The sequence below is a fragment of the Eriocheir sinensis genome, chromosome 59 (assembly GCF_024679095.1).
Source record: "Eriocheir sinensis breed Jianghai 21 chromosome 59, ASM2467909v1, whole genome shotgun sequence".
In the NCBI taxonomy this organism is placed as follows: Eukaryota; Metazoa; Arthropoda; class Malacostraca; order Decapoda; family Varunidae; genus Eriocheir; species Eriocheir sinensis.
The window spans coordinates 5,779,475-5,801,974 of NC_066567.1; the positions used below are offsets into that span (position 1 = coordinate 5,779,475).

At 40.8% G+C, this 22,500-nt stretch overlaps 1 protein-coding gene across 5 annotated transcripts in view; it reads right to left on the minus strand.

Moving 5' to 3' along the window:
- LOC126985437 (uncharacterized) overlaps positions 1–22,500 on the minus strand; it is a 239,188-nt gene that overhangs the window by 44,973 nt on the left and 171,715 nt on the right. For all 5 annotated transcript variants that reach the window (XM_050840306.1, XM_050840305.1, XM_050840307.1 and 2 more), the window contains exon 10: positions 6,686–6,816. In XM_050840306.1, coding sequence (XP_050696263.1) covers positions 6,686–6,816 — 131 coding nt within the window. The remainder of the gene's footprint in view (positions 1–6,685; positions 6,817–22,500) is intronic.

Genomic DNA, 22,500 nt, shown 5'->3' on the forward strand with positions numbered 1-22,500 from the left:
TAACTATTAGGGTACACTACTACTACTACTACTACTACTACTACTATTTCTGCTGAGACCTAGACAACCAGCAGAAACAAAACACATATATAGATTTAGAAATGAAAGAAAGTCCCTCTCTCTCTCTCTCTCTTCCATCGGTCTCCGGCTTTAATCTTAACCTTTCCAGCCTCAGTCTCGCCTCGCTCCGTCCTGTCTCAATATTGCAGTGTGGGAGGCGACGACCGAGACAGCTACAGCGGAAGGACTTACAGGTGACCCTCGCTCAGGTGGAGGAAACACAGGTAAGGCAAGAGCGAGACAGAGATAGATATATAGATAGATAGAGAGAGAGAGAGAGAGAGAGAGAGAGAGAGAGAGAGAGAGAGAGAGAGAGAGAGAGAGAGAGAGAGAGAGAGAGAGAGAGAGAGAGAGAGAGGAAAAAAGGAGAGAAAGGCGAATCGGTATAGAAGTTTATGTGAAGGCAGAGGAGATGAGAGAGAGAGAGAGAGAGAGAGAGAGAGAGAGAGAGAGAGAGAGAGAGAGAGAGAGAGAGAGAGAGAGAGAGAGAGAGAAGAAGGAAAAAGAAAGAAAAAAAAAATAACAATGTGAGATCCCCCCCCTCCCCCCTCCCCCCTAAAACCTCCTCCCCCTTCCAATATAACCCGGAAATAAAACCAAAACACAAATAAAAGCGAAGCGAACAACCCGCAATAGCGTCATACAGAGAGAGAGAGAGAGAGAGAGAGAGAGAGAGAGAGAGAGAGAGAGATACAAAATGAAAAATATAGATAGATAGATAGACAGACAGATAGACAGAAAGAGATTACGAGAACGAGAGAAAGGCAGAATAACGAGAACGAGAGAAAGCGACACACACACAGAAATACAAAACGAAAAATACAGAGAAAAAGTGACAGAGAGAAAGAGAGAGGCATCAGCTGATCTCTGTTTACGCCTCATCAGCTGATCCGTGTTTACGTCATAACAGGTGATCTTGCTCTTTACGGCGCACACCTGTTCGCCTCGCCAGGTGTCGGCAGGTGCGGGGAAGGCATTCTCGCCCTAACTCCCCGTCCTTATAGGCTCTATTTCACCTACTTTATAGAGCAAAGAGTCGCGGGAGAGGCAGATGGTATAGATTCAGTCAGGCGCGGAATGCTGCTGCTCTGCTTCCATCCTCCTCCTCTTCCTCTTTCCTCTTGGTCTTGCTTTCTCTCTCTTTCTCTGTTTCCGATTCTGATTCTTTTTATGGTGTTTCTTCTTTCATTCTTTTCTGTTCTGCGATTTTGTTCTTTGTCGTATGTTTTTGCTTTACCTCTTTTTCCTTCCTCTTCCTCCTCTTAATCTTTCCTCTTTGGTCATGCTTCTCTCTTGTAGCTTCCGATTCTGATTCTGCTGTTTCGTCCTTCATTCTGTTTTCATGTTGCGTTTCTTGTTTTTGGTCTATTTCTTTTCCTTCTTGTTCATTTGTTCTCGTGTCTAGTCTTTCCTTTATTTTCTTTCTTCTTTTCCTTTTGCTTTCTCTTTTCTTCTCGTTCTGTTGTTCCGTCTTCTTCCATGATACCTACTATCTTGTTTCCGTCTCTTCTTTCTTCTTTTCTGCTTCCTTTCTCTCCTCTTCCTGTTCTATTCTCCTTCCTATCTCCTTTATATATTGCCTTCTCTTTTTCTGTGCTATTTTTCTTTCCTCCTCTTCTCTTCCTTTCTCTTCTCTTTCCGTTCTGGTCTCCTTCCTATCCTTTATATATTGCTTTCTCTTTTTCTGTGCTATTTTTGTTTCCTCCTCTTCTCTTCCTTTCTCTTCCTATGCATGTTCTTCCCTCTTTATTCCATGTTACGTTCTTGCTTTGGGTCTTTCTATTTTCCTCTTCCTGTTTCTTCTTTTTATTCCTTTCCTCCTTCCTTCTCTTCCATATTACTCTCTTTTATTCCCGTCGTTTCTTTTTTTTCCCATTCTCTTGCTCTCTCTTCTTTCCATTCCCTCTTTCTTTTTCCAACATTTACATAACACTTTCTTTTTACGACTGTTCTTTTACTTTCTTGTTTATTTATGTTTTCCTTTCACCTCTACCCTTTATTTCCTCTTGCAGTGTTTCCTCCATCCATTTTGTTCTTTCCTCTTTCTCCTCTTGCTCTTTCTCTGTCACTTTTTCACTTTCTCTATTTTCTCGCCTTTCTCTCCTTTGTTATTCTGTATCCTCTTACCTTTCTCCTCATCCCTCTAATAATTTTTCTTCTTGTTTTCTCTTCTCTTTCCTTCCTCTTTCTCGTCACTGATATTTCCTTGTGTTTGTACCTAATTTCCATATCCTTCTTGTTTCTCATTCTTTATATCCTTTATTTTAGGTAATTTTTCTTTAACCCTTCGTCTTTGATATCTTTTTCTTATTGTTTCTTTTCTTTTAGACTTGCTTTCTATCATGCTTCCTTTTCCTCCTCTTGTCTCACGTTTAATCTTACATTCTCTAACTATTTCTTTCTTTCTCTCTCCTATTTCATTCTTTCTTTCTCACCTTCCTTCATTTCTTCCTATCTTGCTTCCTTCCTTCCTTTCTTCCTGTCTTCCTTCCTTTCTTTCTTTCTTTCTGTTATCCTTTCTTCTTCACGTTTTTTTCTTTCTTTCCTTCTCCCTTCCCGTCTTTCAACTCTCTCTCTCTCTCTCTCTCTCTCTAATGCCTGCTAACCACCCCAAAATTAATAATCCCCAATAATATATCCCGGAGTTTCCCGACACCTGTTACTGGATACCAACCTGCAGCGGGAACGTGTATACCTGAACGTGTTTATAATTATAGGCCCCAGGTGTGTGAGTGTGTGTGTGTGTGTGTGTGTGTGTGTGTGTAATAGAAAGGAGAGACAAGATGAAGGAAAGACAAAGAGAAAGTTAAAAAAAAGAGAAAAGGAGGAAGGGAGAAGAGAGAAGAAAGGAAAAAGAGGAATAAAGATGGAGGAAAGAAAGATCGTATACCAAGGAGAAATTAGAGATTGGAAGAAAGAAAATGAAGAGGAAACAATGAAAAAATGAAGAAAAACACAAACGGAGACAAAGCAGAAGGAAAAAAAAAGTTGAGGAGGAGAAGGAAAACAAATTAAAGAATGAACGAATAGGTGTGTGTGCGTGCGTGTGTGTGTGTGTGTGTGTGTGTGTGTGTGTGTGTGTGTGTGTGTGTGTGTGTGTGTGTGTGTGTATTTGATGGTAATATGGACCTTAATGGCATAGGAATTATCGCCTGCTATACAAAGGAATAAAGGATTAATGGATTTGTGTTGGGCGCCATAAATACGATGATGGAGAATTTCTGTCATCGTAAATAGCGGCCGTGGTGATTGTGGTGGCAGTAGTGGTAGTAGTAGTAGTAGTAGTAGTAGTAGTGGCTGTATGCGGACTGTTAGAGGTAGAAATGATAGTGGTAGTAGTGATAGTAGTTGTGATTAGGAATAGTAGTAGTAGTAATTTTAATAATGAACAATACAATCAGTAACATAGTACTTGATAAATACATACAAATAACATAAACCATCAATAAACTCTCAAATCACACACACACACACACACACACACACACACACACACACACACACACACACACCAACATACTGATACCGACGACAAATAGTTGCACGTGATATATTCAACATTTTTTTTTATCAACTAACATTTGGAGCCTATAGGGGAAGCGGTATCCATCAGGCATATATATTTGTTTTTTGCATTACCTGTTGGGCGTGTGCGGCTAAATAGACAGTCGTGTGAATACGTGTGAAAGGCGGAGTGTAAATGAATGAGTCGGCGCGTCATTCAGCGGATTATACAATGGTGGGAAAAACTCTACGGATTTATCGCGCCACATTTAACTATCTCGCCCGCTTATACACGATATATCTGCCTGCCTGTCTGTCTGTCTGTCTGTCTGTCTGGCATTCCGTGTATGCCTTCCCTTGCCTGTCTGCCTTCCTTCGTCTGTCTGTTTCTGTCTGTCTTTATCTCTGTTTATCTGTTTGTCCTTCTGTGTCTGTTTTTGTATGCTTCAATTTGCGTCTGTCTTCCTTTTTCTGTCTGTCTCTGTCTCCCCGTCTGTCTGTCTGTCTGTCTCTTTGTGTGCCTGCCTGTCTCTCTCGGTTTGCCTGTATCTGTCTTATGTCTGTCATTCTGTGTCTGTCTCTTTTCATCTGTCTGCCTTACTTTGTTGTCTATCTGTCTCTGTCTGTCTGTTTTTCTGTCTCTCTGTCTGTTTCTTCCTTTCCTTGTCTGTCTGTTCCTGTTTCTCTCTCTCTCTCTCTCTGTATGTCTGTCTTTCTCTCGCACACACAGCTCACCATTCCCGCCTCTTGTCTCAGCCTTAACACGCCCATTCCCGCAGTGTTACAGACACACCCTCGCCTCATCCACCTGCTTAACCCTCCCATTACACACCCAATTCCCGCCCTCCACCCGCCCTTCCTCCTAAGCCACCTCCTCCACCTCTGACCTCCACTCCCTCCAACCCTCCCCCCCTGCAATGGCTGTCTATATTATGTTTGAAGACCCATTTCTACGTTTCCCCCTATTAGCAGTATTAGCCATTCCCTTCAACGCTTTGTCTGTCCACTGAATATGTAGTAGTAGTAGTGAAGGTAGTTGTAACAGTAGTAGTAGTAGTAGTAGTAGTAGTAACGGAATTATCCACTTATCTATATACTTATTTTAATTACGTATCTTGTTAAACATTTATTATATAGTTTGTTGTTATTATACAGCCTTCTTTCTTTCGTTATTGTTATTTTTACTTTATTCTTATCTTTTTAATATATAATAATCATACTCATCCTTTTCCCTCATCCTCTCCCTCCATTTCCCATTTTCTCAATATCTATCTGTCTATCTATTCGCTACATATTACTATTTCTTCTTCCTCACTCCTTTTCCAACATTAGCTGACGACTCGCCTCTTCCTATATTTGTCTCTCCTTTCCCCATTCCCTATCATTCCCTTTGCACCCCATTCCCCCATTTAACAATTCCCTATCTCTCAACACTTCTTATCCTTCCTTCCCTACTTCACATATTCCTTTCTTTCTCCCTTCTTTTTCCTCCTCCCCTCAACACACCTTCCTCTTCACCCACACATCGCCTTCCTCCTCCCCTCAACATCACCTCAGTAAATTGATGTTTGATCCTCACCTTCATCACAAATTGCAGCATTAAAGGGTCAATTTTCACCTCTATTTACTTAAGCCTTCGCCCGCTGCGCCTCTAAGCAGGGTGGAAGTTAAAGTAAATTGAAATAGAGAAATTCGAGGAAAAAATGACTATGAGAAAAGTTAGGAGGAAAAAATATACATGGTTCCGCGCAGAAATAATGGAAATCCTAAATTAGCAAAAATATAGAGAAAATTAAAATATTCAAAACAAAAGAAAATACAGAACAATGTAAATAATAAGTGATATGAAAAAAATAAGAAAATAAACGAAAGAGAGATAAAGAGATGCAGGTAGATACGTGGAAAGATAGAGATAAGGACAGACAGATAGATAGATAGACAAATAGATAGAGTGACAGAAAGGCAGACAAATAGATAGATAGAAAGATAGACATAAAGTGAGAGAAAAATGATTGGTCTTCGTTATGCAAGTGAGTTGGCATCGAACCGAGGGTGCGGTGAGACTGAGGTGAAAATCCAGACACCGCAGAGCCACGGCAGCACAGGACAGGACAGGAGGAGGAGGAGGAGGAGGAGGAGGAGGAGTGTAGTAGTAGTAGTAGTTGGGGGACTTATCCATAATATCAAGTACTAAAAATCTATCCAGGAAACTTAAATATTTACATGCAGATAAAACAAACAAACAAAATAATCAAACGCAGTAAATTAAAACAACAACAACAAAAAAAAGTAAACTCCCAAGAAAAGAAAAAAAAAATGCCTCGAGAAAAAGGGAAAAAAAGGGAAAGGAAATAAGGAAATCTAAAAATAACCTCAAAAAAGAAACACAGAAGCGCCGCCCAAACGAGCTTCACCTGACACCCTAAATCCCTCACCTGGCGGGGCGTGGGAAACATCGATATTCTTGCCTGTAAACTCCCTTAACGCGTCTGGAAATACCTTTACACACCTGTTCGAGCTTGTGCCTCCGCCTACTTCCTTCAAATTTTTTTTCCCACGCATTCGGATCACGTCGGTACACCTGTGGAGCCAATTAACACACAACCCAACCTGTCTACATTTCCCACTCACCTATATTACCTGAATTTACTTTTGGAGCTAATATACACACTTAACCTGACTTGTAAATCTTTCCCGCTCACGTGTACAGCTTTGATCTACCTGTGATGATGCTCAAATTAATCAGTACCTTTTCCCCAATATTTGCACTGCTTTGCTATACCTGGAAATTTACCTTTAATACGTAGACCCACATATAATCAAATCCCACATATCTTTATTTCTTTTGTATACCTGAACTCATTTAGCGCACATATACTTACCCAACACACAGGTAAATTAATGTTTCACACCTGTATTATCCCTCCACACACCTGTCTTACACCTTTAATGCATATTTCTACACCTGCCTCACACCTTTCATACCTGTAATACACATCCACATCCTGAACATCATATTTTCTCCTTTCAAAATCTCCTTACCTTGCTTCGTTTTACCGGGCCTACACGTCCAACATCTGTCATACACCTTCCCACACCTGTCCCACACCTCTGCTCTTACCTGGTGTAGGAAGACGAGGCTGTGCGGGGGCGGGTTGGCGTCTACGTGGCAGGTGAGGTACAGGTTATTTCCCTCCTTCACGACGGTGCCCTCCAGAGGTGAGCCCACGCGTAGCTCCACCTCAGGGGCGTCTGTGTGGGAGGAAGAATGGATTAAGTACTGGGAAGGCGGGAGTGTGTGACGGAAGGAGGAAGGGAGAGAGGGAGGGACTGAAAGAGTGAGATAATGAAGGAGCTGGAAGAGTGTGTGAGTGTGTGTGTGTGTGTGTGTGTGTGTGTGTGTGTGTGTGTGTGTGTGACGGAGGAACTTAGAGAAAGAATGAATGAGGGTAAGAGGAAAACAAAAGGAAAACTGAGAAGGATTTTGATGGGTTGAGGACAAAAGAAACGATAACAAATTAGGCAAAATAGATATGGAGGAAATGCAGAAAAGGGAGTGCGTGGGTATGAGGGAGAGAGTTAGAGAAGTGAGGCAAGAAGTGATATAATGATGGAGGAATGAGGAAGAAAGAAGAAGTTGGGAAGGAAAGTTAATGATGAGAACCTAAGCAGCGAGATATTGGAGGAGGAATCAGACGTAAGAAAGGAGCTGGGAAGAGAGTGTGCGTGGGTGTGAAGGAAAGGTGAAAGAGGAAATGAGAGAAGGATTGATATAATAAACGAGGAAGAAGGAACTGGAATGGAAAATAAATCATTGAGAACATAAGCAAGGAGAGTGGAAATGAAGGAATAAATATAATGATAGGAAATGGAACTCAGTGTGTTTTGAAGAATTTGTGATTCGGGATATGAGGAAGGTGAGGAAGAAAAAGAGCAGGATAAATATAAGTCAAAATATTCGGTATAGGAAAGAGAGGAAAAGTGAGACACAAGTATAAATAGAAGGTAAAGGAAAGGTAAGAGAGAGAGATGGAGCGAGAAGTGAAGAGGAAGGTGTGTTAGAGAGGAGCATTATGGAGTGATGGAGGAAATGGAAAATGATTGAGTTAAATGAGGAAGGTGAGTGAGTGAGTGAGGGAAGGAGTGAGGGAGAGAGAGAGAGAGAGAGAGAGAGAGAGAGAGAGAGAGACGGAGATAGATTGTTTGAGTTGAAAAAAATGAGACACATACGTGAATGTTGAGGTAATTGATGCTGACAGACATATCCTCTCTCTCTCTCTCTCTCAAATAATTGCAAAGTCGCCACTCTTTTCTCTCACAACATAATTGCATTCTCTGCTCAGGTCGGCCCAAAATCTCTCTCTCTCTCTCTCTCTCTCTCTCTCAAGAAGTGAACAAAATTTTTCGCTTTTCATCTAAATTCTGAGCCTGAAAACCCGGCCACAAAATTTTCTTTGGACCCAATTTTTTTCCCCTCGCCAAGCTTGGGAAATTCCGGCACATACTTCGCCGTTTTTTGTATTTATTCTTCTTTTATTTATAGCTTTAATTAATGATCCACGTGTTTGTTTCGTGTTGAATTTATTGTATTTATTTACGTACAATATAAACACACGAAAAAAATATTATACGAGAGTGAAATAATATGTCTTTAACTTTCTCTATATTTTCATTCCTTCATTTTCTCCTTTCTTTCTCTTTCTCTGCTTTTAATTTTCTTTTCATCCTCACTCCTTTATTTTCTCTTTTCTCTCTCTTTTTCATTCCTCATTTTCTTCTTTTCTTCTTATTTTCTTTTACTCTTTCTGTTTGTTTCTGTCTGTCTGTCTGTCTATCTTAATGTCTGCTTGTCTGTCAGTTTGCCTTTCTTACTGTCGGTTGGTCTCTATGTCTGTCTTTTTTCCTGTCTGTTTATGCCTCTGTTTGTCTGTCTCTGTCTCTCTAGTTTTCCCCTTTATCTTTCTTTCTCTGTTTTCATTCAATGCCTTTCTTTTTTTTTTCTTTTATATATTCTGTCTGTTTCTGTTAATGGCTGTCTTTGTCTGTCTACCTCTTTGTTTGTACGTCTATCTTTCTGTCAGTCTGCCTCTCTTTATATTTATCTGTCTGGTTATGTCTGTCTGTCTGTCTGTCTGTCTGTCTGTCTCTCTCTCTCTCTCTCTCTCTCTCTCCCCTCCCCCCCCTTTATTGTGTTACGGCTCTCCACTGTATGAGTCGCAACTAACGAGTCCATTACTCTACCTGCAATTTCCTCGTTACGTGACCCGTATTTAATGCAGTTCTCGCCCGTCTAACTAATAATAAAGCAGATTAATAAATATAACCTTTCCCCGGGACGTGACCCGAATATAAGCTTCCGCCATAGCATACAGAGACGTACACACACACACACACACACACACACACACACACACACACACACGTACACATGAGCTATCCCATACACGCACACGGACTATCTATTTATCTATCCATCAATGTCTATTTATAAACATACATATATTTAGGTACACACACAACATACATACATTACATAAACTGGGTACAAATATACACACACACATACATACACATTCAAACATACACACATACATCTGTTCTTCACTCATTCCATACATATACAAATTGGGCATACATACATACATACATACACACATACATTAACTACGTACACAAATTGGAAACACACACATACATCACTTTCTCATACATCGGCGCTACTTAACACACATACACACACACACACACACACATGCACATACCCATACATACATACACAGAATCACTATATACACAATTTGGAAACACACTACATTACTTTTTCATACATCGGCGTTACTTTACACGCACATACACACACACAGACACACACATACACACACGTACATACACACGAATAGCAATTAACCACGGGGCCAATATCTCCTTGCCCAAACACTGCATTCAGAGGGTCACCATATCATCATCATTCCCAGTGTTCATTTTTTTTTTTTTAACATTTTTCCAAGCAATGTGTCCCATCCATTACCCAACCCCTATTAACTCTCTCTCTCTCTCTCTCTCTCTCTGTATGTAGTGTTTTGCCCTCAAGCGCCCAGTAAATATCACGCTTCGCCCTAGGCTTATGGGAGAGAGGGAGGGAGAGAGAGAGGGAGAGAGGGAGGGAGAGGGACAAAGGAGGGTAAGTAGGGGGAGAGAATAATTGGGAGGAGGCGGAGAAAAATCAGAGAATGATGGAGGAGAGGAATGGAGGGAGGGATGAAGAGAAGGAGGGAAAAGTAAGAGATGAATGAAGGAAAAACGTGAATGAAAAATGGAAAAAAAATGAGTAAAGTTATGAGGAAAGGAAGAAGGGAAGAGGAAATGTATAAGAAAAAGAAGATAAGAAAGCAGGACAAAAGGAATGAAGGAAATGGTGATTGAAAAAAGAAAATTGGAAGCAAAGAGGTGAACAAAGGAGGTAGGAAAGATATGGAGGGAGAATAAGCAAGAAAGGAAGAGAAAGAAACAAGGAAGGAAAAGGCGAATGAAAAGAAGGAAAAGTTGAGAGAAAAGTGATGAGGAAAGGAAGGAGAGAAGAGGAGGGAGATATTGAGGAAAATAACCAAGAAAGGAAGAGAAGGAAAGAATGAAGGAAGAGGTGAATCAAAAAAGGAAAAACAGAGCAAAGTGATAAAGGAAAAGAAGGAGGAAAGGGGAGATACAGAGAAAAGATAGGCAAGAAAGGAAGAGAAGGGAAAAATGAAGGAAAAGGTGAATGAGGGAGGAAAGAATTAAGAGCAGAATGATGGAAAAAGAGGAGAAAGGAAAAGGAGATATGGAGGAAAAATAACAGGAAGTGAGAAGAAGAAATGAAGGAAAAGGTAGGTAAAGAAGGGAAGAAAAGATATGGAGGGAAAAAAGAAAGAAAGGAAGAGAGGAACGAAGGAAAATGCGAGTGAGAGATAAAATAACTAAGTGAATGGTAATGGAGAAAAGAGAAAAGGAAAAAGGAAAGAGGAGATATGGACGAAAAGTTAAGCTAGGAAAAATCTGTAATACTAGAGATGAATTTAAGAGACAGGAAAGGAAAGAGAAAAAAGTTAAAATGTCAAGGAAAGTGAAAGCTATTAAAGGGAAATTAAAAAGAATAAATGAAAAATGAGAGGAAGTTAGAGTGAGAAGAACGAGACAGCAAGTGAAGCAAGATTAAATGAGAAAACGAAAGAGGAAAATGAAAGAAAATGAGAGAAAATGAAAGAGACAATGAAAGAAAATGAGAAAATGAGAGAAAATGAAAGAGAATATGAGAGAAAATGAGAAAATTAGAGAAAATGAAAGAGAAAAATGAGAAAAATGAGAGAAAATGAAAGAGGAAAATGAAAGAAAATGAGAGAAAATGAAAGAAAATGAGAAAATGAGAGGAAAATTAAAGAAAATGAGAGAAAATGAAAGAGGAAAATGAAAGAAAATTAGAGAAAATGAAAGAGGAAAATGAAAGAGACGTGAGAGGGAGAGGAAGAAAAGAGACTAAAGTGAAAGAGGAAACAAGATAGGGAAGAATGAGTGAGAAACAATGAAAGTGAGGGAGTAAAAAAAAAAATCTGAAAAAGTGGAAGAAAATAAGTGAAAATGAGGTTATGAGAGAAAATACATGAAACCAAAGTGAAATGAGAGAAAGTGTATGATGGGAAAGTGAAAACGAAAGGGTAAAACGAGTGAAAATGGGAAAGGGAAAATGAGAAAAAAAGTGACTATGAGGAATGGGGAAACTAAATCAATCCAAAATAAAAAAAAAGTGTAGGAAGGAGAAAAAATGAGAGAAGAGTGAAAGTGAGTCAAAATGAGTGAAAACACGAGTGAGTACGAAAATGAGTAAGAAAATGTCCAAGATAGGGAAGGAACATGAGTCAAAATGAAAACAAATAAGGGAAAATGACTGAAAATGAGGGAAAACATGAAAGAAAGTAAGAAAGTGTCAAGGAGGAAGAAGGAACATGAGTCATAATGAAACAAGACGAATGAAAATGAGTTAAAATGAGGAAAAACCCGAGAAAGTGAATAACAGTGAGTCAGAACGTAGAAAAGTGTCTAAGGAAGATAAGAATCATGGGTCAAAATGAAAGTGAAAATGCCTGAAGATGAAGGAAAACCCGTGAAAGTGAGTTACAGTGTGTCAGAAAGTAAAGAAAAGTGTCTAAGGAAGATAAGAAACACGGGTCAAAATGAAAGTGAAAATGACTGAAAATGAAGGAAAACCCGAGAAAGTGAGGGTGAAGGTGAGGGTGGCCGGCTATCCAATTCCCTGCTGGTGGGTGACAAGCGGCTCTTTGTCTCAGCTCCTCCGTGTCTGGAAAAGGGAGGCTGAGAGGCCCTTTGTGACGCCCCGAGGAGGAAGAGGAGGAGGAGGAGGAGGAGGAAGGGGTAAGGATATGATGGGGTACGGTAGCTGAGGAAGGAAGGAAAGAAGGAAGGAAAGAAGGGAGGAAGAAAGGAAGGAAGGAAGGAAGGAAAAAAGGAAAGAAGGGAGGGAGGAAGGAAGGAAGGAAAGAAGGAAGGAAGGACGAAAGGAAAGAAGGGAGGGAGGAAGGAGAGAAATGAAGGAGGAGCAAGAAGAAAAGGAGGAGTAAAAGGAGGAGATAGAAGAAAAGAGGGAGGAGAAAGTAGAAAATAAAGAAGATGAAAAAAAAAGATGATGAAGACAAACAAGAAGAAGAAAATGAAGAAGAAGAAAACCTTGCAACAACTGGACTTTCGTACTTGAAGAGAGAGAGAGAGAGAGAGAGAGAGAGAGAGAGAGAGAGAGAGAGAGAGAGAGAGAGAGAGAGAGAGAGAGAGAGAGAGAGAGAGAGAGAGAGAGTATTAAGGATTCTCCGCGTCTCTTCTCTTTCATATTTTCTCCAACTTCTCATTTTTAAGCATTTTTCTCCTCCTCATTTCATCCCCGACAATTTTTTTCTCTCCACTTTTTTCCCTCCTTCACTTTCATCACCTTCTTTCCTCCCTCCCTCTTTCTCTCCCTTTTTTTTCCTCCCTTGCTTTGCTCTCTGTTTTATTACGTTGTATTTTTTGACCCCAGCTCTCTCTCTCTCTCTCTCTCTCTCTCTCTCTCTCTTTACGCAAGGCAGCTTAGTTTTGTACAGCAGTTTCATCCTCTTTATTCCTCCTCCTCTTCTTCTTCTTTTTCTTCTTCCTCAGTTTGTTTTCTTTAGTCTTATTTTTTTATTTTTCCTTCATTTTTTCTCTATTTTTCTTTCTTTCGTTCACCTCATCCATCACATTCTTTTCCTTCTCTTTCTTTGCCTTCATTATTCTTGTCGTCTTCTATACATTTCTTTTCCTTTCTATTTATATCTCCACAGGTTTCGTTACGTTTCTTCTCTGCAATTCTTCAGCATTATTCCCCCTCCTCCTCCTCCTCCTTTCTGTAACTCGCATCCCACTCTCTCTCCAGCTTTTCCTTTCTTCTTTTTCTCCGCCTCGGATTTGCCATTGCTTGCTCTTTTCTCTCTCTCTCTCTCTCTCTCTCCACCTTTCCATTCTATCTGTTTCCACTTTACTCTTATTCTCTTTTTATTTTATTCCTCGTCCACGACCTCCTCCTCCTCCTCCTCCTCCTCCACCTCTTCTTTTTTTTACTTCCTCCTCCTCCTCCTCTTTTGACCTTCTGCTGTTTTTTCTTATATTCCTTTTAGTTCTTTTTCTTCTCCTCCTTGTCTTCCTCCTCCTCCTTCTCCTCCACCTTCTCTTCTCTCACTACTGCCTTTTCTTCTTTTTCCCTTTCTTTCCTATTATCACTCTTTTATCTCTATCCTCTAATAACACAGGTGAGTAAATCTATCACGCACAGGTACGTCAGGTAAGTCAAAAGAGGTATTTAATTGGCAGGTGGCAGGTGTCCGTTTCTTTAGCTTCCTTTTCTTTCGTTATTTCTTCAGACTGTCAAATACAAAGACGATATTTCTATTTCCGTTATTATTATTATTATTATTATTATTGTTATTATTGTTATTATTATTCGTGTTATTTGGTTTCAGGGTGGAAAAAAAAGAGGAGAGAGAGAGAGAGAGAGAGAGAGAGAGAGAGAGAGAGAGAGATTACAATTTCTCCCTCGGTTTTTCTCTTTCAACATTGCCTCGTATTCCGAGCACACACACACACACACACACACACACACACACACACACACACACACACACACACACGCACACACACAACCATTTCACTGCCTCCAACCAGTACCATATCAAGCAAACAAGCGAAAAAAAAAAAAAAAAGAAAAAAAAAAAAAAAAAAAGATTGACAGTGAAGAGAAAAATAAAACCGAACAAACACCCAAAACAAGAACAATAAAAACACCCACATCATAAGACACGAGAATAAACACAGACATATTAAAAGACTTTCCGGCCGCGGTTTTCGCCTCCGGTTCTGATGCGAATCGAACTCCGAACCGCCGAATCCTATAGCGAATCACCGAACTTTATTTCCGAACCGATTTTAAAAAGGAACCGAATTCTCCTGGGACACACACGATCCTGGAGGCGATGGAGGAGGAGGAGGAGGAGGGAAGGTCGGATAGAGAGTAGGACAGTAGAGGAGGAGGAGGAGGAGGAGGAGAGGACGAGAATTCTTAGTGGTGTAATTACTGTCTTCGATTAACTTTGAGAGGAGGGAGGAAAGGAGGAAGGGAGGGAGAGAAGGAGAGAGAAGGAGAGAGAAGGGAGAGAAGGATGGAGGAGGAAGAGAAAGGTAATAAAACGGTAGGATGTAGTAGACGTCACAGAGAGAGAGAGAGAGAGAGAGAGAGAGAGAGAGAGAGAGAGAGAGAGAGAGAGAGAGAGAGATAAGGAGATACGGAAATGGAAAGACAGAGATAATGAGAGATTAAATGAGACTGACGTGCTTCCGAGAGAGAGAGAGAGAGAGAGAGAGATAGAGAAAGGCTAACCAACCAATACTTCCTTTTTCCAATCCACTCTCTCTCTCTCTCTCTCTCTCTCGCTCGCTCGCTCTAGGACAGACACCACTCGACTAATTTTGCCTCGGTAGCTAAAAATTGGACACAGATAGACAATTTGATCGATTCCGGTTAGTGCAGAGTCGGCGCCATTGATCCAACCCCCCGAAGCTCCAAACCCCGAACCCCGAACCGAATCCGAACCTTTGATCTATGTTTTTCGGACCCAAAGTTCGGATAAAGCGAGAGCGGCCGAAAAGATTGGTGTAACGGGGCTTTGTGTGTGTGTTTGTGTGTGTGTGTGTGTGTGTGTGTGTGTGTGTGTGTGTGTGTGTGTGTACTTTCCGAGGGCGTGTTAATCTTATCATTATTACTTTTATTATTATTATTATTATTATTATTATTATTATTATCATTAGTAGGAAAATATTTGGCAGTTTTCTATAAATCGTAAAAAAATGAAAGTAAATAAATAAGGAATGGAATAAATGAACAAAAAAATATCAAGAAAAAAAAATAAACGTAGAAATAAGAGAAAAGACATTCATATATGCGCAAGTTCTTGAAAGTATCAGTCATCAATCTTAAGACAGAGGAGGAGATGATGAATAACGCGCGCACGCACACACACACACGAGACGGGTAATGGGAACAACAACAAATCAATGAAGAATAAAAGAAGAGTACGACTTAAGAGGAGGAGGAGGAGGAGGAGGAGGAGGAGGAGGAGGAGCACAGCGTAAGAAAGCAGGAAGAGAAATGGGAGGACGGGAGGAGGAGGACATTGAGAAGTAGACAGTCGGAGAAAAAAGGAGGAGGAGGAGGAGGAGGAGGAGGAGGAGACGAAGGACAAGAAGATAGAAGAAGAAGAGGAGGAGGAGAACATGGTACAAAGGAAAAAAAAGGAGGAGGAGGAGGAGGAGGAGGAGGAGGAGGAGGAGGAGGAGGAGGAGGAGGAGACGAAGAACGATAATAATAATAAGAGGAAGAGGAGAATGGTGAGAGTAGAACGAAAAAAAAAAAGAAAGGAAGAAAAATGGAAAAGACAAAATACAGCAGAGTAAATTTATACAAAGGAAGAGGAAGCAAAAAAAAAAAAAAAAAAAAAAAAAGATATAGAAGAGAAAGAGTTAGACAAAAAAGAGTAAAGATGACAAGAAGAGAAGTAAAGATTAAAGACAAAAGAAAGACACAAAAGGAAGAGAAAAAGAGGAAAATAAGACAGATGATTAATAAGGAGACGAAGCAACTGGACGATATAAGAAAAGAAAATTATTAAAGAAAAGAAAAGAAAGTAGAAGAAAGAGTTGAATTAGTAATGAGTAAAGGAGACTAAAGAAGATAAACAAGAGGAAGAATATAACAAAAAAGTGTAAAAAAGAAGAGTATAAGAAAGATGATCGATTAGAGAAAACGGACAATAAAAGAAAGAAAACATACTAAGGAAAACTAATGTAAAAAAAAAATAGGAGGGATACGAAAGAAAAAACAAACAAATATAAAAGAATAGACGAGAAAAGAAAAGAACGCAATGCAGGTAAATAATGTGAAAGTGAAAGTAGCCGGCGCAGGTTAACCAGGCGAAGCAAGAGCCATCAGCAGGTAAAGGGTAGTACAGGTGGGCACTTACCTGTCTCTGTTAATTAAGCAACACCTTTAATGAGGACAGGTACCATTCAGGGCCATTAATAAGTTACCCGCTCCATCACTTAGGCAGGAGAGAGAGAGAGAGAGAGAGAGAGAGAGAGAGAGAGAGAGAGAGACATATATACAGACAGGTCAGAAACAAAGACAGAAAGACAGACAGAGAAAGACAAACAGACAAATCATACATGAACCTCAATTTCAAAACACAAACAAAAACAAAGACAAAGAAAATACGCAAAAAACAAACAAAAATCAAATCTAACGTTTACATCACTTAAGTCAAAAATGAGCATCGAGACACAAGAGCCAAGAGCCAATGAGGATCGAGTACGCGAATCAGCAGCCAATCAGCGGCCAGAATCTCGCTCACTTGCCTCCCAATCCACGCCTCTGGCCCCGGCTTCGTCCTCCTCCTCTCCTCGTCTTCCTCCTCCTCCTCCTCCTTCCTCTTCTTTCTTTTCCTCTTAATTCCTCGGCTGCGGCTAAAATATCGGTCCACTACCCTCCCCTTGCCACTCACGCGCTCAAGAGGAAAGAGGAAAAGCGGCCAAGAGGAGAAAAGGTGAAGTTTGGAAATATATTAAAAGAAAAAAGTAGAAACGACTCTCTTGCCTTTTCCTTTTTCTTTATCCTCGTTTTATTTTCCTCTTTTCTTCGTTACTTTCCTTTCACTTTTTCCTTCCTCCTTTTCCCTTTCCCCCTTTTCTTCCTTCTCTTTCCTTTTTCATATTTTCACTCATATTCTTTTTCTTCTTTGCACTTTCGTTTCTTGTCTTCTTTCCTTTCTATTTCCTTTTTTTTTTCCTCACGTTATGGATTTGAAAGGAAAGAAGGAAAAGGGCTCAAAAGGGAAAAGGGAAAGATTTGGAAATGTATTAAACAAAACGATAAAAACTTCTTTGTACTTTTCCTTCACCTCTTCTTTCTATATTATTTTCCATTTCTCTTTCTCTCATGTCATCTTTTCCTTTTCCTCTTCCTCTTTTTTTTTATCTTTCCCATTCAAATATTTCTCATTAAATCATTTTCCTTTCCTTCTTTTCCTTTATATTTTCTTTTCCTCCTCCTCTTCCACTTTCTCCTCTTCTTCCTCCTTCCCTTCATTTGCAAGACGATAAAAAGAAAAACAAAGGGAAAGAAAGTAAGATTTTCAGATAATATTGAAAAAAATGCTTTCTTTCTTTTCCTTTTTTTTCTTCCTCTTCCACACATCCATCCGTTTCAAAGGAAAGAGAGAGAGAGAGAGAGAGAGAGAGAGAGAGAGAGAGAGAGAGAGAGAGAGAGACGAGATGGAGAAGGGGGGAGGGGTTGGTGATATATTAAAAGGAGAAGGCTGTGATTTTTCTCCTTTCTTCCTCCTTTTCTTCCTCCTCCTTTCTCTCCCTCTCGTTCCCTCCCACAAGATTCATTCAAGGGAGAGAAGAAAACAGGCCAGAAGGAAAAAAGGTAAAGTTGAGATATGTATTGAAAGGAGCGGGGTTGAGATTGTTCCTTTTTTTCCTCCTTTTCCTCCCATTCTTCCTCCGCACAGTCGGCGCTCAGAGGAAAAGAGGAAACGGCAGAGAGGGAAAATAACATGAGTCTTCCTTTTTTTTCCTCCCGTTTTTCCTTCTTCTTCTTCTTCTTCGACGCAGATCCCATTCCTGATACAATAAAATGAAGCAGTAGTAGTCGTTCTTCCCATGCTGTTTCCTCTCTGTCCTCCTCCTCCTCCTCCTCCTCCTCTTCTTCGTCTTCTTACTCTTTTTCTCTTTCTCTCTTTATCCCCTGCTTTTCCTTCCTCTTCCTCTTCCTCTCTATCTCTTTCTATTTATGTTCTGACTCCTTCTTCTTCTTACTTTCCTCATGTTCTTTTTCCCTCCGTATTCTGCTTCTCATTCCTCCTCCTTGTCTTCTTACTCTTTTTTTCTTTATCTGCTGCTTTTCCTTCCTCTGTCTCTCTTACTCTGTTGCTTCCTCTTCCTCTCTATCTCTTTCTATTTATGTTCTGCCTCCTTCGCCTTACTTTCCTCATGTTTTTTTCCTACGTATTCTGCTTCTCTTTCCTCCTAATTCTCCTCCTCCTCTTCCTATTCCTCTATTTCTCTTTCTTAGCTTCTTTTTCCTATTCCTCTTTCTTTCTCTTCCTATTTCTCTTCATTCTCCTCCATCTTCCTTTCCTCACGTTTTTTCCTGCTTCTTCTTCTTCTTCTTCTCCTCCTCCTCTTCCTCCTCCTCCTTTCTTTGATATGCCTGACGAATAGATTAAATCACTCAAGCGGGCAACCTCGTTATAAGCCAATACTCTTTACGGTGCCTGTCCTTTCATGCTTCCAGGTTTCTATATTTCCTCCTCCTCCTCCGCCTCCTCCTCCTCCTCATTCAGCCGGCTCCTGATGACACTATTGATCTACATATACAACAAGCCGCCACGCCAACGCCTTATCGAGAAGCTACAGCAACGCGACGAGGAGCGAGTCTGACACCGTGGTTGAGAGATTGGCTTTCATCATCATCATCATCATCATCATCATCATCATTATTATTGGGCATTACGGATGGACATTAAGGGAAAGTGAAAAAAATTATATACCAAAGGAAAAAGATAACACCAAAGTAAAAGAAAAGGATAATACCAAAACAAAACAAAAAAAAATAATACCAAAGAAAAAATAATAAATACCCAAATAAGAGTCCCCTCAGTGAATAGAAATGGATATGAAAAATGAAAGACAGTGACGGTAAAGAAAGAATAAAAAGAAAACGAGGGGGAGGGGGAGGAGGGTGGGTGGGTTCAAGAACAATGCCTAATGAGTTAACAGGTGGGTGATAACTTTTGCTTACTGGCAGGAAACAACGTGTACTCCTCACTGGACAGCTCAGTACGAGGAACTTTGAATTTAAGAGGCCGTGAGTCATGTTGTATTGTTGTTAAAGCCTCGCCAGGAATACGCAGTGAAGTTCTTGTCCCACACTACAAAGAGATTATAATCCAACACGCAAGTATAAAAAAACAAACAAATATATTTACCCTAACTCAAAATAACAGTGAATATGTACTTGGGAGGGTTTGGGAGGGAGTCATGTTATCTTGTTAGTAAAGTCTCGCTAAAAATACGTAGTGAAGTTTTGGTCCCACGCACTCCACAGACCATATTACAACACGCATCAACAAATCTATTCACTCTAACAAACTAAATCACAGTGAATATGTACTAGGGAGGGAGTCATGTTATCTTGTTAGTAAAGTCTCGCTGTATATAAAACCTATTCACTCTAACTTAAACCAAATCACAGTGAATATGTACTGGGGAGGGAGTCATGCTATCTTGTTAGTAAAGTCTCGCTGTATATAAAACCTATTCACTCTAACTTAAACCAAATCACAGTGAATATGCACTAGGGAGGGAGTCATGCTATCTTGTTGGTAAAGTCTCGCTAAGAATACGCAGTGCAATTTTAAACCCACACACTCCACAGACGATATTACAACACGCATCAACAAATCTATTCACTCTTACTTAAACCAAATCACAGTGAACATGTACGAGAAAGGGGGTCATGTTTTTTTGTTAAGGTCCCGCCAGGAATACGCAGTGCAGTTTTGGTCCCCCACACTCCACAGACCATAATACAACCCGCATATATCATTAACAAATATATTTACTCTTGAACCGAATCACAGTGAACATGTACTAGAAAGGGGGTCACGTTTTGTTGGTAAGGCCCCGCCAGGAATACGCAGTGCAGTTTTGGTCCCACACTCTCCACAGACCATATTACAACACGCATCAACAAATCTATTCACTATAGCTCGAACCAAACCACAGTGAACATGCACTAGAAAGGGAGTCGTGTTTTCTTGTTGGCAAGGCCCCGCCAGGAATACGCAGTGCAGTTTTGGCCAGACACACTCCAAAGACCATGTTACAACTCGCATATATATATAAAAAAATCTATTACTCTAACTCAGACCAAATCACAGTGAACATGTACTAGAAAGGGAGTCATGCTTTGTTGGTAAGGCCCCGCTTGGAATACGCAGTGCAGTTCTGGTCCTAAACTACAAGAACATCGAGTTATGAGAGTATTACCGTCGTTTCTAGACAATTGCCATCGTTGAGGGAGACGTATGAGGAGCGGCCCAGGTAGCTAAGCCCTTCACGCTGGATAGTTTTTCTCCTTGTAATACTTTTCCCTTCTTTCTCTTCCTCCTCTCATCCCGTACTTGACTTTCATCTCCTGGTCACTTCTCTTTCACTCTTTCTCTTCTAATTCTTTCCACATTTCCTCTCCTTTGTGCTCCTCTTTCTTCGCTCCTCTCCTCCTCCTCTTCCTCTTTCCTTTCGTAACCCTTTCCCTTTCACTACTCTTACTTCACTTTCTCTCCTCTCCTCTTCCTCTTTCCTCTCTTAACTCTGTTCCCTGTGCTACGCTTTCTCCTTTTCCCTCCTCCTCCTCTTCCTCTTTCCTCTCGTAACCCTGTCCATGCGCTAATCTTTATCCTCTTTCCCTCCTCTTCCTCTTCCTCTTCCTCTCTTAACCCTGTCCCCTATGCTACTCTCTCTCCTTTCCCTCCTCCTCCTCTTCCTCTTCCTCTCTTAACCCTGTCCCCTATGCTACTCTCTCCTTTCCCTCCTCCTCCTCTTCCTCTTCCTCTTCCTCTCCTAACCCTGTCCCCTGTGCTACTCTTTCTCCTTTCACTCCTCTTCCTCTTCCTCTTGTAACCCTGTCTCCTGTACTACTATTTCTCGTTTCCCTCCTCCTCCTCTTCCTCTTCTTCTCGTAACCCTGTCCAAGCGCTAATCTTTATCCTCTTTCCTTCCTCTTCCTCTTCCTCTATTCCCCCGTAACCTTTCCCATGCTTCCCCTCCTGTGTTCCTCTTTCAATTCTTCTCTCCTCTTATACCTCTTTATCTCTCGTAATCCTGTCCCTACGCTACTTTCCCCTCTTTATCTCCTCTTCCTCTCCTCTTCCCCTTGCAACCATAACCCCGCGCTCCTCTTTCTGTGATTTCTCTTCTCTTATATCTCCTATGTCTGTTCCTCCGGTACTCTTTTTCCTCTTGCCCTCCTCTTCCACACACTATCCTCTTTCTGTGCTTTCTTTCCTCTTATTTTTCGTATGTCTGTTCCTCGGCTACTCTTCCTCCTCTTTCCCTCCTCTTTCTCTCCTCTTCCCCTCGCCACGCTCTCCCCGCCGCTCCCTTTCTCCTCACAACAACAATTTGGTTTCAGCGGCCCGGGACACACGCCAGCGATCCGCCAGCGGCCACCAAGAATGTTTTCAAAAAGTTTTTCGTGATATCTGTTTTCTGGACATCTTCCCCTTCCTCCTCCTCTTCCTTTTTCCTGCATTTTCTTCCCTTGTTATTTGTTTCCTGTATCTCCTGTTTCTTTTCCTTCTTCCTTCCTTTCTTCCGATTTTCATTCTTTCGCCTCGTGTTTGTTGTTGCGGCTTCGTTTTTCCTTCCTTTATTTCCTTTGGTTTTTTCTTTTTCCTTTATTTGTTTTTGCTTTTTTTTTAATCTTTGGTCTGTGGCTCCACCTTGTCTGTCTGTATGTCTGCCTGTCTGTCTGTGTCTGTCTCTCTCTCTCTCTGTAGCAAATTTCATCCGTTTGCTTCTTTTTCTACCTGTGTGTGTGTGTGTGTGTGTGTGTGTGTGTGTGTGTGTGTGTGTGTGTGTGTTTGCTTTGTCCTAACTTCGTAAACTTTCATCCTCTTCCTTCTTTTAGGGGTTATGAAAGGAGAGAGAGAGAGAGAGAGAGAGAGAGAGAGAGAGAGAGAGAGAGAGAGAGAGAAACCCACCAACAGAAGGCAATGTATCAAGACCCTTCTATAGCCTATCACGATTTATTCTCTCTCTCTCTCTCTCTCTCTCTCTCAAAATCCGTCACAATTGCCAACACGTTAATGAATATTCCAATCTCATTAGTTATTTTTCCGACCAAAGATCTCGTGCAATTAACTCTTTACGAAAAATTATGCGTGAGAGAGAGAGAGAGAGAGAGAGAGAGAGAGAGAGAGAGAGAGAGAGAGAGAGAGAGTAAAACATTGAATAACTGTTAAGAGCGAAGTTACTTAATTCAGGAAACGCTCCGATGAATTACTAATAAGAGAGAGAGAGAGAGAGAGAGAGAGAGAGAGAGAGTTGGAGGGACTAGAAATCGAAGGGGTTGCGTTGGGAGAAAGGGAGCTTAATCAGGCCTTCTCTCTCTCTCTCTCTCGTGGGGCCCCAAGTGTCCCGTTCGGATTCGAGTTAATTTTCAAACCATCTACTTCCTTCTCCTCCTCCTCCTCCTCTTCCCCCTCCTCCTCCTCCTCCTTTTCGTCCTTCGTCCCGCTTCCTCTTCAGACTTATAATGAGATC